The sequence below is a fragment of the Centropristis striata genome, chromosome 7, assembly GCF_030273125.1.
Source record: "Centropristis striata isolate RG_2023a ecotype Rhode Island chromosome 7, C.striata_1.0, whole genome shotgun sequence".
Taxonomy (NCBI): Eukaryota; Metazoa; Chordata; class Actinopteri; order Perciformes; family Serranidae; genus Centropristis; species Centropristis striata.
In genome coordinates this window covers 35784925-35800734 of record NC_081523.1, presented here as the reverse complement: position 1 = coordinate 35800734, position 15810 = coordinate 35784925, and the positions used below count along the sequence as shown (strand labels likewise).

The window sequence follows — 15810 nt, the reverse complement described above, 5'->3', positions numbered from 1 at the left end:
AACTTTGTTAGGCTATAAAACTGGGTTTCTGGGACAGAAAGGGGTCCAACCTCCATGAACTGAAAAGCCTAATGTGATGTCAGGGATGTCCAGGACAGACACTTTATAAATCTGCTTGGCTCTGAAAACTCACTCAAAGATTCCTGAGATGTTTACTTGAATGCAGAAACAGCTGAAACATTTGAAAATAAAGTGAATCTCTGAATGAACATTAACCAGATCAGATCCTGTAAAGTATAAATGTGTTATTTAAATATTCATATCTTAACCAAAAGTCCAACGTTTATTGTAGAATGCTTCTATCTTCATCAGCACAAACATTTTAATAATCTTGTAATACAGAAAACTTATTCTGTCAAACGTTTACAATATGAATAGAGTCGAGCAGTCAGCAGCTAAATGCTAACATGCTAACATTTAGCATCACGTCATTAATTCACATGTTGGATATAAATGTGTTGATTATTAACAATGACCTAAACCAGACAGGTACAGAGAGATTTTAGTGGTTTTAGGGAATAAACATGTTGTTTCAATACAAAACTTCAAAAACTGAAGTTACGTTAGCTTAGCCTGTTAGCATGCTAACATTAGCTTATTGGAAAAAACATTGTGACTAAAGCATATTCAACCAAAACATCAATGTTTGGAACAAAATTATTTAAAAACATGAAACTAAATAAAAACATACTAAGCTTCCTCTTTAACGTGAGAAAAATAAAAGTGACAATAAATAAGTTCGTACGACTCGATGTAGTGACGTTAGAAACATTTTGGTTTGATAAGCTCTGCCTCCTGACTCACTGTTTCATGGGAATGAACAGGAAGAAGCTTCTCATGTTGGAATAAAAAGTTAAAATCTGTAAAACAAATTAATTATATGAACTGATTATTAAAAAAAAATACTAAAGTTCAATGTGTCTATTTAAAAATATAAAAAGATTAAAAACAACATTTCTCATAATGCATCTGCAGCGTTTCTTTCATTGGTTGTCTGAACCGATGAGCCAATCAGACTGACTCCACCTCCTCCTCCTCGCTCACGATTAGCCAACAGCGATGCTGCCCGCTCCGCACTGATTGGACATCTGTGAGCTGTGATTGGCCAGCTGGGCGTAGAGGCGGGACTTGAGGAATCTTTGGTAACTGTCGGTCTCCATCAGGCCAAAGACCTGGTCCTGGGCCCGCTGGAAGGACTCGGGGTGGACGCCCAGACGCAGGCCCTGATTGGTTGACTCTCTGACGGACGAGTCCACATTGACCTGGAGATAGAGAGAGCAGCTGGATCACATGACAGGTCACAGGACCAATCAGAGGACAGACAGACAGACAGACAGACAGACAGTCAGGCAGGCAGGCAGGCAGTCAAGCAGGCAGGCAGGCAGGTACCTGTCTCGCTGCGTTAGTAGAAATAAACTCGTCATAGATTTTCGCAGCTCTGGCAGAGAGTTTGCTGAGGGGGCGTGTCCTCTTAAATCTCTCCACAGCCAACCAGAAGTCCAGGTTCTCCTCGCTGAACTCTGACCGCAGGAAGTGACGGAACACCGCCAGACCATCTGACCAACGAGGAGAGAGCAAGGACACAGTGAACCAATAGAAACAGCCTGTCATCATGCAAGCTCCGCCCACAGAGACAAACAGGAAGTGATGTATCTTACACTGATTGGTCAGCAGAGCCTCCAGACTGTCTGCCCACCGGAGAACCTGCTGCACAGATGGCCTGAAACACAAAACAAACGTACCTCAGACACACCCGACCCACCAGGACTCACCAGGACCCAGCAGAACCAACCAGGACTCAGCAGGACCCACCAGGACCCAGCAGAACCAACCAGGACCCACCAGGAACCAGCAGGACCAAGCTGAACCAACCAGGACCCACCATGACCCGCCAGGACCAACCAGGACCCAGCAGACCCAATCAGGACCCAGTAGGACCAACCAGGACCCAGCAGAGCCAATCAGGACCCAGCAGGATCCAGCAGGACCAACCAGGACCCAGCAGAGCCAATCAGGACCTAGCAGATCCCAGCAGGACCAATCAGGACCCAGCTAGACCCAGCAGGACCAATCAGGAACCAGCAAGACCTAGCAGGACCAACCAGGACCCAGCAGAACCAATCGGGACCCAGAAGGACCAACCAGGACCCAGAAGAGTCAAACAGGACCCAGCAGAACCCAACAGGAACAAGTAGGACCGAGCAGGACCCAACCAGAACCAACCAGGACCCAGTAGAACCAACCAGGACCCACCAGGACCCAGCAGGTCCCAGCAGGGCTCACCAGGACCCACCAGAATCCAGCAGAAGAACCAACCTGTTGTTTCTCAGAGCTTTCTCCAAACTGTTACCATGGATAAAGGGGCTGTTCTTCCTTCGCCGTAGAAACGGCAGACGAGTCCGAACGTCAGCGGCCCTGAGAGAAACAGATCCACCAATCAGAGTACACGTTCAGACTGTGTGTGTGTGTGTGTCTGTGTGTCTGTGTGTGTGTGTGTGTGTGTATACGTACAGACTCTTGGTCTTCTTTTTCAGTTGAAGGTTTCTGAACTCAGAATCCTGAACAAACAAAACAAGAACAGACTCAATTTTCCTGGTCTCTACTGGACTCGGTCCTGGTCCGTCCCGCTCTCATCTGGTCTGTCCTGGTCTCTACTGGTCTGCCCTGGTCTGACCTGGTCTCTGCTGGACTCTGTACTGGTCCGTCCTGGTCTCTGTTGGTCTGTCCTGGTCTCTGCTGGTCTGTCCTGGTCTCTGCTAGTCTGTCCTGGTATATCCTCGTCTGTCCTGGTCTCTGTGCTGATCTCTGCTGGTCTTTCCTGGTCTCTGTGCTGGTCTCTGCTGGCCTTTCCTGGTCTGTCCTGGCCTCTGCTGGTCTGTCCTGGTCTCTGTGCTGGTCTCTGCTGGTCTGTCCTGTTCTATGTCCTGGTCTCTACTGGTTTGTCCTAGTCTTTGCTGATCTGTCCTGGTCTGTCCCGGTCTCTGCTGGTCTGTCCTGGTCTCTACTCGTCTGTCCTGGTCTGTACCTTGGTGCCGTTGAGCAGCAGCAGCATGTGGTGCAGGGATCCCCCCTCCCTGGTCAGCTGGTTCCTCAGGGTGTGAGTGGAGGGGCGACGAGGGGCGGGGCCTGTGAGGCGAGGGACCGGGTCTGTGAGGCAGGGGGCGGGGCCTGTGAGGCGGTAGATGGTGCTGTCTGACAGGAAGCGGGGCGAGCGAGGCTCTTGCAGCAGAGAACCCTCAGAGAGAGAGCGGCGCAGAGCTGAAACAGAGTCAAACAGCTGATTCTCCTGAAGAGAAGATAAACTTTAAACTACAAAATTTCTAAAGAAATTTTAAATGTACAAGTATTAGATTACCATTTGAATTGTTCTCAAAATGGAAAAGAGGAGGAAGTCATGTAAGAAAATAAAGCAGGTGTTGGTGTATGTGTTTGTCCCTGTCTGTCTGTCTGAAAGTAGTGTGAAACTCGTCAGTTAGTGTATAAAACATGTCAGTTAGTCTATAAAACTCGCAGGCTTTGGAAGCTAAGCAACCAGGGCCAGGTGGCAGCCAACAATCAGAGCAGAGCAATCAACTGAACTCAACTGCTCCTGTGAAGCCAATGACGGAGAGAGATAAACAGGTGAGAGTTTTCCTCGAACAGAAAGCATTTTTGTCCAAACCATGGCTACTATCAATCAACAAACTTCACTTTGAGCATCCTCAGTTCTTCCTGAACGTCTACATATGTGTTTTGTGAAGAAAAATGAAGAAATTGTTTTTTAGAGCGATCAGAAGAAACTGGTACCTCTGCTTTCCTCCAGAAATGTTCCCTCCTTTTTACCATGGCAGTCTATGAGGTTGTAGCCCAAACTGTAACTCTGACAGCTTTAGCAGACCAATGTGAGGGAGAAGACACATTTTCCTACGCTTCTATATATAAATTATTTCTGTAGAGTGGCATCTGCGGCCTCAAGCACAGTTTCCAAATTTATTTATTTTTAAAATTTTTCTCTCCCTCTCCACTCTAGCAATCATGTCATCCACTCTAGCCTCTCCATAAGGTAACATTCAGAGGATTTTTTGGTGTGTTTTTGGCTAATACTTTGAAACCCGTTTGCCAAAACCTTTAGAAAAGTCATATCACACTTGTCATGGCTGAGCCGGTCAATTTGATACCTTTTTAGTGTATGTGCGACCAAAACTCTGGGTGGAGTAGTCAACCGAAAAAATACACAGAAGAAACAGAAGAATAAAATCTAGGATTAAGCCTGGTGGAGAGTAGATAGTGGCTTTTTCAAGCACACTCAAGCAAAGTGTTCAGACTGACCTGCAGGTCTGAAAGTGAGCTCCTCAGCACCTCCTCCCTCCTCCTCCTCCTCACTCTCCTCCTCCTCGTCCTTGGTGTGGAAGTGGAGCGGGCTGAGCAGGAGGCTCCGCCCCCAGACTCTTCCCACGCTCTCCGATGTTTCAGAGGCACTCTCCCCCTCCCCCTGCTGCCGCTCCTCCACCTCCTCCAGCTCCTCGCGCCTCCTCTTCCTCCTCTCCTCTTCCTCCTCCGCTCCCCTCTCCTTCCACACCGGACTCCTGTGGGTGGAGGAGGGGGGAGGCGGGGGGAGGAGCTGAGGGGGGGCGGGGAAGGTCCTGGGAGGAGCTGAGGAGGAGCAGGAGGTGTACGGGGAGAGAGGGGAGAAGGGGGGAGGAGTGGAGGAGGAGAGGGGAGAGCTGGGGGAGTAGGGAGAGGGGGAAGCAGGTCTGAGGGGGGAGTAGGTGGAGGAGGAGTGATGGAGGGGAGGCTCAGAGGAGGAGTAAGGAGAGGAGGGACGATAGAGGAAGTCAGACTGACCAAGAGAGAGGAGGCCGAAGTCTGAGGGAAGGTCTGAGAGCTGAGGGGAGGAGGGGGAGGAGGAGGATGAGAGGAGGAAGAGGAGGAGGAGCAGGAGGAGGAGAGGAGGAGAAGAAGAGGAGGGGGAGGAGGAGAGGAGGAGGTAAACAGTTATGTAATGTCAGAGTTAGTGTGTGTGTGTGTGTGTGTGTGTGTGTGTGTGTGTGTACCTGGTGTTGGCGTCCCGTCTCTGTGGCGACCAGCTGTATCTGTATGTTGTCATGGAGACAGATGGAGACTCTGAGCTGCTGCTCCAGGCTGAACGCCTCCAGGCTGAACACACACCGCCAGCAGCCCGCCGCACTCTGCAGGAAGTAGATCTGCAGCGGCGCTGACGCCACTGAGACACAGACAACACGTTATACACTATAAACATCAACAACAACAACATGTTATACATGGTAAACAACACATTAAGAACGGTACGTCCTACCCTCTCCATGTTATCCATTATAAACTGACAGTTAGTGAACTGAATAAATGTTTAACTTTAAATCCTGCTTCATGTTAAAGTTCATCACCTCTCTACAGTCACTTTCTCATTGGGTTCTATGGGACATTTTATCACAGTTCTTTACACAGCTCAGATCGTTCCATGTGTTCATGTGTCTTCTGAACAAAAGATACACCAATAACATTTCTTTACAATAATACAAATAATAATAATAATAATAATAATAATAATAATAATAATAATATTTATTAATAATCATCATAATAATAACAACAACAGTGTACCTTCTCTGAGCTGCAGTGTGTTCAGGTACAGGGGACTCTGTAGGACGTTGCAGCGTCCGGCTTCGTCCTCTCTGGTGAACAGCAGCAGGTCACTGTAGATCAACACTGTCACCTGACACACACACACACACGCAGGAGATTATATTACGCTGTAGCTGGTTTGTGGGAAATCACGTTATTGATTATTGATCAGAATGTTGATTCACTCTGTGGTGTCAGCTCTTCTTCTGTGGTGTTCAGACATGTAATAATAAAAAGGTGTGTATTTCAGAAGGTTAAATATAATATAATATAGTATATTATATAACAGTTGTTATCAAACTGTCCATCTGTGCACCTGTCTGTCTGTCTCTGGACCTGTCTGTCTGTCTGTGCACCTGTCTGTCTCTCAGTGGATTCTGGGTGTTGTAGTCTCAGACGGCTTCAGTTTTCAGCTCTGACGTCTCGTCTTCACTTTTAATGGAAACATGAAATTGAAACGCAGCAGATTCCCAGAAACAGCTGAGTGTGTGTGTTTGTGTGTGTGTGTGTGTGTGTGTGTGTGTGTGTGTGTGTGTGTGTGTGTGTATGTAACTGATCCTGGTCCAGGTCTCAGAGGTCGTCCTGTTCAGGATCAATAATCTGAACAGAGAAGTGTTGCTGTTGTGTTTTTTTTTAATCAAATATCTCAGTTACTGCAGGCTGTTAATCATTTTACTGTTTATCAAAATAACAATACAGTATATTTACAGTAAAGAAAAGTATATTTACAGTCTATTTACCAGAGGGGAACCTTCAGGGCCCCCCCTTTTAACTATCTCATTTAATTTAATACAATACATTTAATATATTTTCTCTCATCTATGTTCTAAAGTTAAGTTTACTGTCAAGTTCACATCAGCAATGAAAGGGTTACTGTCCTGAAACATGTTATCCAATCAGAATCGTCCGTCTCTATGGAAGCCCGGTTAGCTAGCTCATTAATTGGTTAGGACTTCACGAATCTCGGGGAAGACCAAGCTATGTGTTTTAGTTTGGAGAGTGATGGGAAAATTGACCAATCACGATTTGATTTTAAGTGAGCGGGACAAAAACAAAAGATCGTAGGCCTTTGTGAAGTCCGAACAGCGGGCAGAGTGGTGAGAGCGGTTGAGAGACAGTTAAATGGCGGAAGACGAGAGTGACGCTGTGGCTAGCTTGATAGCATCACCTTTCTCAAGGCGGCCTTTCACAGAAAAACTTCAAATAATAAAAAACGGAAGACCAACTCCAGAACTGGAATTAAAAGAAAAAGTTAAGAAAGTGGAAAGGCGGGAGTCACTTGAGGGAGACCTGGGAAATGGCAGCGTCGTAGATAAGCTCCCGTCCTCCGCCAAAAACTAATAACAATTAACTTATATACACTCTCCATGAAAGTTTAATTAAGGTCGTAAATAGTCGATCGTCCTACACAGTCAAAGTTACACAAAGTTACGCAGGTCCGAATCGCACAATGAACCAGGGAAAACGAAGTGTACAAACGCGTTTGACTTCAGCTGCTACACAAGCTAAACCTGTCAGCCCCACCTGCAGCGAAGCTAGCCAAAGGAACAACATGGGGGATATCCTCGCAGAAATTTCAAAGATGAGCTCGACTTTGAATGAAGTGACGAGCGATGTGTCGATGATGAAATCGGACACAACAGAACTCAAGAACGCAGTAAGTGCTTTGCAAACACGGCTCGAAGAAGCGGAAAATCGCATTGCTGATGTGGAAGATAGCAACGCTAGCATGATTAATGATAACAAAATGCTAAGACAGAGAGTGGAGCAACTTTGGAGTCGGGTTGATGACCAAGAAAACCGAGGGAGACGTAAAAACATTAAACTGATTGGACTGAAAGAAGGAAAAGAAACGGGGAATGCAATGAATGACTACATAAGGAAAATACTGAACGAAGGATTGGGGCTACAGGGGGACGAATATGAGATCGAGAGGAGCCACAGAAGTGGGGGACCCAGGCCAGGTGACAACCAACCACCGCGGGTGATACTGGTGAAATTTCTACGCTACATGGCTCGGCAGAAAGTTTTGACAGTAGCGAAAAAAGAGAGAGGGATACGGTGGGAGGACTGCACTCTCTCAATCTACGAAGATATGACAAAAGAGCGCTCCGACATACGACGCCGGTTTTCCCCGATCATGAAAGCTCTGTGGGATCATCAGGTGAAACACACGCTGGCACACCGGCAACTCTGAGGTTCACCTGAGGCCGCCATTGTAAATAAGAATTGGTTCTTAATGACCTGCCTGGTTAAATAAAGGTGAATGAATGAATTCACCTGGAAAGGGGAGAGACTGATTTTTACTGACCCAAAGAAAGCTGAGGTCTGAGGTTCGGGAAAACATTCATAGCAAGGAGAATGACTGACTGAATGACATGAATATAAGGGAGAGTGGAACTTTATTTTGAAGGCACGGCGAAGACGGAGAATCTGGGGCGCTGCTGTGACCGGACGGTTGGTGAGAAGAGGAGAAGGTACCGTCTATAGGACCTACACGGACTGGAATCATATTGAGCCCTAGGCTTACTACACTGTTAACTGCTACAACTATTAGTTTTAAAACATTAAAAAAATGCAAAAACAGGAGCGGGTCGGACTACTGAAGGCCCAGCTGTAGTGCTCAGGGTTAGCCACTGCTATTTACAGTAAACTACATTACATTACAGAACATTTACCTTGGCAGGCAGTAGGTCGGCCTGGTGGAGAACCATTTCCTCTGACATCAGCAGGGTTCTGTCTGGGCTGCACAGATCCAGAGGCTGAAAAGTACAACAACAACAACATAACATGTAAACAACAACAACAACAAAAGAACATCGACCTAGCACTAAGTGACAACATGATGTGTTCAAGTTCTGATATTTATTTTGGTTCTAATAATCAGATTCAAACTGAACACACGGGGTTTTAAGTTCTATGTTATAAATTCTAAGTTATATGGTGTCAGTTGTTTTAAGTTCTATGTTCTAAATTTTAAGATCTATGTTCTAAGATCTATGTTCTATATTCTAACTACAATTTTCTAAGTTTTAAGTTCTATGTTCTAAGTTCTAGGTTGTCAGTTAGAAGTTAGAAGTTCTACGTTCTTATTTCTAAGTACTATGTTGTCAGTTCTAATTTCTATGTTTTGAATTCTAAGTTCTATGTTGTCAGTTCTATGTTCTTTGTTTATTGTTCTTTCTTCTACATTCTAAATTCTATGGTCTATGCTGTCAGCTCTATGTTGTCAGTTTATAAGTGCAGGAGTAGTGCAGTAAGTTCTAAATTATATGTTCTAAGTTATATGTTTTATGTTGCCAGTTTTATGTTCTATGATGTCAGTTGTAAGTTTTATGTTCTATGTTCTATGCTCTTAGTTCTAAGTTCTATGTTGTCAGTTCTATGTTCTAAGTTATTTGGTCCATGTTATAGGTTCTTTGTTATAAGTTCTATGTTTAAAGTTCAATGTTCTCAGTTCTATGTTCTCAGTTCTAAGTTCGATGTTCTAAGTTCGATGTTTTACGTTCTATGTTCTATGTTCTACGTCAGCGGTCAAACTTTTTTAGCCGCGCACCCCCTTTTATGTCCAAATTGGGTTGACACACCCCCAATCCCCCACACCTTCAAAAAAAAAAAAAAAAAAGCAATAAGCTTTTTTATAACCATATTAAAAGCGGCATGTTTAATCCTGCTCAAATGACCAGAACACACATATAATAAAATAATCACGATCACAACAATGAGCTCTTGCATTTGAATTAATCTGAAACACATTTTCAATATAATGCAACAAAGTTATGCGCAAGCTTCCACTTTTAAGAGCAAAGAGGATGATGACAGGCTCAGGATCAGAGGCAGAAAGCAGATAAGTTGGGGAAAATGTTGTGAGCCGCATTGAACAAAAATTGCGGCAAGTTTAAATGACCATGAAGCTAAAACAACTATACATCAACAACTATATAATCAAAAAATCGTAGCTACTTATATATCAAAACGTGCAGTTTGATCGGGATCAGTGTGCTATTACTTTTCTCTATGGAATACGAATTTTTTGCGACGTAAGTTTTTTTGCTCTTACAAAGCTATTTCTTGATTTTTCTTCGTAGCTATTCAGGAAGAACTCAGGACACTCAAAGTGAAGTCAGATCAATGAAAAGTATTATGGTTTTGCCAAAAATGCTTTTTGTTCAAGGCCAGAAATTCCAGTCTGTCCACCTCTGGCTGCTGTCACTGGTCCGGAACATTCTACAGTGTCAGTTAATTCCGTTGATTGTTCTGCTCTGATTGGTCGACCACAAAATCTTTGATCCTTTGATGTGATTACAGTTACACGCACGCACACATGCACGCATAAGCGCGCACACTCCTCCAGATACACATGCTTCACGCATGCTTCACACACACACACGTAACTTTGTGATTTTAGTTACACACACACACATGCGTGCGTAAGCGCGCACACTCCTCCAGATACACATGCTTCACACACACCCACACGTAACTTTATGTGATTTTAGTTACACACACACGCAAATGCGCGCGAAAGTGCGCACACTCTCTCACACACACACACACACACACACACACACACACACACACACACACACACACACACACACACACACACACACACTTTGAGGTTAAAGGGCATAGTTTGCTGTATAAATAAATACTTGAAAATGGATGCTTGTTGTAGGTGTGCTCCTTGTATATAATATAGTATCATAACATTACTAGTATTAATTGTTTGAAATCTCTGTGATTGTGTAATTATCAGACCGCCATTACATTTTTCATCTCGCGCACCCCCTAGGGGCAGCCCGTGCACCCTTGGGGGTGTGTGCACCACACTTTGGGAATCTCTGTTCTAAGTTATATGGTCTAAGTTCTATATTCTAAGTTATAAGTTCTTTGTTGTCAGTTCTATGTTCAATGTTCTGAGTTCTTTGTTCTATGTTCTAAGTCATATGTTCTAAGTTCTATGTTTTAAGTTCTTTGTTCTAAGTTCTAAGGTGTATGTTGTCAGCCCTATGTTGTCAGTTCTAAGTTCTTTGTTCTAAGTTCTAAGGTGTATGTTGTCAGCCCTATGTTGTCAGTTCTAAGTTCTTTGTTCTATGTTCTAAGTTCTATTGTGTAAGTTCTATGTTCTAAGTTCTTTATTCTAAGTTCTAAGTTCTATGTTTCAAGTTCTATGTTTCAAGTTCTATGTTTCAAGTTCTATGTTCTAAGTTCTAAGTACTATGTTCGATGTTTTTTTTATATTTTATGTTCTATGTTTTAAAGTTCTATGTTCTAAGTTCTAAGTTTTTATCTTCTATGTTCTATGTTTTAAGTTTTAAGTTCTGACCTGGACGAAGATGGGGAAGATGAGGGTTTTGGGCGCCAGGGTGACGTATGTTCCGTAGGTGGAGCAGGGCAGATGTGATTGGACGATGGTGCAGTTCTGGTAGTTTCCGTAGTTAGTGGGCGGACCCTGCGAGGTGGCGGGCTGCGGCGGCAGTGTGGAGGTGCAGCCGGGGAATGGGCGCCGCGTGGAACCGGGCCGCGGCTCCTGGAGGAGGTGGTGCCCCCTGCTGGGGTGAGTCTGGTACAGACGACCTGCAAGAAGAGTTCACCATCAATAAACAGATCAATAAACAGATCAATACTCTGATCAGTCAACCAGTCAGCTGATCCTCTCACCTATAGTCCCGCCCATCGGCCCGCCCCGGTCTTGGTACACCTGGAACAGATGGAGTGCATTAACACATGGCGAGTACAAAGAAGGACTCACCTGTCCTCGTGGACCCACCTGTCCTCCTGGACTCACCTGTCCTCATGGACCCACCTGTCCTCCTGGACTCACCTCTCCTCCTGGACCCACCTCTCCTCCTGGACTCACCAGTCCTCATAGACTCACCTGTCCTCATGGACTCACCTCCTGGACCGACCTGTCCTCATGGACTCACCTGTCCTTCTGGATCCACAGGTGACAGGATGATGTAATTGTCTCCCTGTGATGATGTCACTCGGGTCCCTTTGAGCGTGGCGGTGCACGGCGAGAACTCGGCTAGCTGGTCCTGAGGCTCCTCCTCCTTCCTGTCCCGCCACAGAGAGCCAAGCGCCCCCAGACCAGCCCGGACACCCTGAGCCCGCTGGCGGCCATGTTTACTGTGGGCGGGGTGAGGCAGCAGCTTCCTGCCTGTTGCCTGGGAGACGGAGAGGACTATCACTTCCTGTCCCGACCAGCAGGTGTCACCATTTACCTCCAGTGCATTAAACTTTGTGAATTTAAACTTGCTACTTGTTTCTTGTAAAGTAAATGCTTTGATTTTGCTCTGCTGTTTGCTTCCTGGTGTTGCTGTAATTTTGCTGACCTTTCTTTAGATTTTGACTTGTCATTGTTTTGGTTATTGAGGCTAATTGACCTGTTACGAGCTTTTGTTCTCTAGTTTCTGTGGGAGTGTTTTTTTCTGCCTTAAAATCCTAGACTTTAGGTCTAAAAGCCAAAGGGGTTGCTGGTGCCTTTGCTCTTGGTACCATCTTTCTTCCTCTTTCCCTTGACCATGACAACTTACTCAATTCTGGTTTGAGTGTCTACTCCTAGATACTTCAAACCACGCTCATGCTACCGTACTTACCACAACCTTATACAGCCTGCTCGCTCTACACATGCTCAGCACCTGATCAAGGTGGACTCTGGACCTGCCAGTCTGCTGTAATACACAGTTCATCTCTGGCTTCACCGCCCAGCAATCACTGGACTTCCTTGCCCTCACTGAGACGTGGTTAACGCCAATCAACTCTTCCACTCCTGCAGCTCTCTGCTGCCTTCTCCTTTCCTCACAGGCCTAGACCCACTGGTAGGGGTGGAGGAACAGGTCTTCTTAATAACCACGATTGGTTCTCCCTCTATCTACTGCCACAGTTTTCCCCATGGTTCTTCGAATTCCATGCTGTAACCATAATTTCTCCCTCACCAGTAACCATTGTTGTTCTCTACCCTCTCCTCCTCTCTTGACTCGATCTTTCCTCTCACTCCTCGGAAAGTGCTCAGGTCCTCCCCTGGTCCTTGGTTGTCGGACTCGGTGCGTGCCACCAGAGCTTCTCTACGGGTATCAGAAAGGATATGGCAGAAATCTAAACACCCTGAGGACGGATGCAACTACCAATCACTTCTTGCTACCTTCTTGTCTTTGATCTCCGCTGAAAAAAACTCTTTCTATCAGATCAAGATCCAATGCTAATTTTCCAACCAAAAGAAGCTCTACTCCATCTTTACGAACCTCCCTCCGACTGAGCCATTTCATCAAGTATTTATTGGGAAAGATTGAGGACATAAGCTCCTCATTTACCCATCCAGTTTCGCAACTCGCCTCTCCTCCTTCCTCGTCATCATCTCCCACTCTCTCAGCATTCACTTCACTATCTCCTCCTCAAGTGCTTAGCCTTGTGACCTCTGCCTGTCTCACCACCTGTCCACTGGATCCCATCCCTTCCCACCTGTTCCAGTCTATTGCTCCGGACCTCCTTCCTTTCCTCTCCCATCCCATCTCATCAACACTTCCTTGACTACTGGCTGTTTTCCTAACTCTCTGAAGGAAGCAAGGGTGAATCCTCTCCTAAAGAAATCCACCCTCGACCCATCTTTAGTGGACAACTACAGACCGTCTCCTGCCGTTCCTCTTCCAAACTCTCGAACAGGCAATCTTCACTCAACTCTCCTTCTCCTCCTCCTATCTTCAGTCGGGTTTAAGAAGGGCCCCTCAACAGAGAGTGCCCTTCTCGCTGTAACTGAACAGCTTCACAAAACGAAAGCGGCCTGTCTCTCATGTGTGGTGGTCCTACTGGACCTTTCTGATGACCATCAGATCATCTCCACCCTTCACCACCTGGGAGTATCTGGCTCTGCCCTCTCTCCACTCAAGTCCTTCAACAACAGCTCTATTAAGTCATGGTCGCCTAAGTTAAAAACAAAACAAAAAACCCTCTTCTTCTTTAGTGTATGTCACTCCTGTAGCAGTTACAGTTGGCTCTTAAAGTTATGTACTTACTTGATTCCTGTGGTCTGAGGCTAGAACCTCCAGCGTCAGCCAAATGTAATGTAATGTAATGAAATGTAAAAACTCACCTGGGTGCATGGCGGGGGGCGGAGCCAGGCCTCACCTCCTGACCGGAGCTCAGGTAAACCTCTAAACACGACCAGAGAGATCTGAGACACACAGCTCCTACACACACACACACACACACACACACACACAACCAATAAGTTTTGTGTGTTATTTATAATAAAGTTTAAAGTGACAGTAACAGAAGAGGGCGGGGCTACCTGATGGCGTGGGCGAGGTCGACACACTTCCAGGTTTCTACAGGAAGTCCATTGAGCTGCAGGACCGCGTCCCCCTGACGGAGCCCAGCTTGAAGTGCCGGCCCTCCTAAACACACACACGGACCAATCACAGCCCAGCATTAACTACAGCTCCCATGTTCCTTCAGTCCTCACGGCTCACACCAACAGCATCAGATATCTCCATACAATGCATCCTGGGACATGTAGGCTCTTACCGGGGTCCACCGCCTGGACACGCACAGGACAGTCCCCGCAGATCGTGAAGCCAAAACCATCTGGCCCCCGAACAACGTCCACCTGGAGACACAGAGAGGACACACTGAGACAGTGGATGACAGTGTCGGACAGTGTCATAATTTGTAGAAACCAGCTCAGATCTGAGCGTCTCAATCGTTTAACAGGGTTCACATGATTCATCAAACGATCGTATCTCTACAATCACAGTGCAAATGTGGCATCAATAATATATATATATATATATATATATATGTATATATGTATATATATATAAATACAGTCATGGAAAAAATTATTACAGCTCACCTTTTTTCCTTCAGTTTCTTGTTCATTTTAATGGCTGGTACAACTAAATTTGTCCAAACAAATATAATGATAACAACAAAATATCTGATAAGAGTTTAATTTAAGAGCTGATATCTAGACATTTCAATGTTTTATTCATAATGATTTTGGTGATAATCAAGAATGTTTCCATGACTGTAGATGTAAAAATGACGAAAAAATTACACAAAATGACCAAAAATGGTATTCATGTATTTATCTTTAATGGTGTTTTAGTGATAAATAATGGAACCTAAACATGCTTTGGTTGTTTATTTGTAGAGTTTTATCAGCTCCATGAAAACACTAGTCTCAGTTCAGTTCTCTGATCAGAAATGTAGAAATGACACTTTACGCTCACTTTCTGTCCTACGCTCCTTTGATCAATGAGGGACAGCGTGGTGACAGTTTAAGGACAGAGTGTCCTCCTCAGACGTGTGGACAGACTCAGACAGAGCTGCGTCCTGCTGAGACACAAACATCTGTTGCCATGGCGACAGTGTAAACGTGGCGAGACGAGGAAAAGGTCGGCGCTCTGCTCACAAAGGAAGTTAAATGTTCCTGAGTTCAGACTGACCTGATATTAAAAACACCAGGAGACTCAGTGTTTGATCAGTCAGTTCACACACACACACACACACACACACACACGTGACATCACTGTGACATCATCAGGCCCTTCACCCTGGTCCTGGTTAATGTCCTGGTTCTAAAGTGTTATTAATAGTAATAACAATAATCATAGTCAGCTGATGGCGATTAACCCCTTCAGGCAGAATCCAGGGCTCAAATACAGATTTCTGTGCCCTGTGTTTGGTCTCTCAGGCTACACAAGCCACAGCTCAGCCTGGGGCCTGCAGGCAGCACTCAGGGCTGAATAAACACACCAAACAAAGACCAAGTGAAAAGGTAAAGAACACACACACACACACACACACACACACACACACACAGCTCTGGAGGTTTCCGCAGAAAGTGACAAACAGCCTGCAGTGACATCACACCGTGCAGCCAATCAGAAGAGACGCTGATCTCAGACCAGGCTCCATTCAAAAAACTGATAATTTAATAAAACTGCTACAAACACTGGAGCCAAATAAACTCTACTGCACCTACAGGTCGGTTCTACTGAACTCTACTGGGTTCTGCTGGGTTCTGCCGGGTTCTACTGAACTCTGCTGGGTTCTAATGAACTCTGCTCGGTTCCACTGGACTCTCCTGAACTCTACTGAACTCTACCGGGTTCTACTGAGCTCTACTGGGGTATACTGGGTTATACTGAACTCTGCTGGGTTCTACTGGGTTCTGAACTGGAC

The 15810-nt window shown here is 45.4% G+C and overlaps 1 protein-coding gene across 1 annotated transcript in view; it reads right to left on the bottom strand.

Moving 5' to 3' along the window:
- Nucleotides 1–264: 264 nt before the first annotated feature.
- The window catches only part of LOC131975336 (regulator of G-protein signaling 3-like), a 16300-nt gene continuing 754 nt past the window's right edge, over nt 265–15810 (bottom strand). Inside the window, exons 2-17 of the mRNA XM_059337983.1 lie at nt 14149–14230; nt 13913–14018; nt 13715–13811; nt 11553–11792; nt 11287–11326; nt 10952–11202; nt 8301–8384; nt 5602–5713; nt 5034–5203; nt 4309–4864; nt 3026–3258; nt 2512–2558; nt 2317–2415; nt 1659–1720; nt 1390–1556; nt 265–1262 (exon numbers count right to left, since the gene is read on the bottom strand). Coding sequence (XP_059193966.1) covers nt 1047–1262; nt 1390–1556; nt 1659–1720; nt 2317–2415; nt 2512–2558; nt 3026–3258; nt 4309–4864; nt 5034–5203; nt 5602–5713; nt 8301–8384; nt 10952–11202; nt 11287–11326; nt 11553–11792; nt 13715–13811; nt 13913–14018; nt 14149–14230 — 2562 coding nt within the window. The 3' untranslated portion in view covers nt 265–1046. The remainder of the gene's footprint in view (nt 1263–1389; nt 1557–1658; nt 1721–2316; nt 2416–2511; nt 2559–3025; nt 3259–4308; nt 4865–5033; nt 5204–5601; nt 5714–8300; nt 8385–10951; nt 11203–11286; nt 11327–11552; nt 11793–13714; nt 13812–13912; nt 14019–14148; nt 14231–15810) is intronic.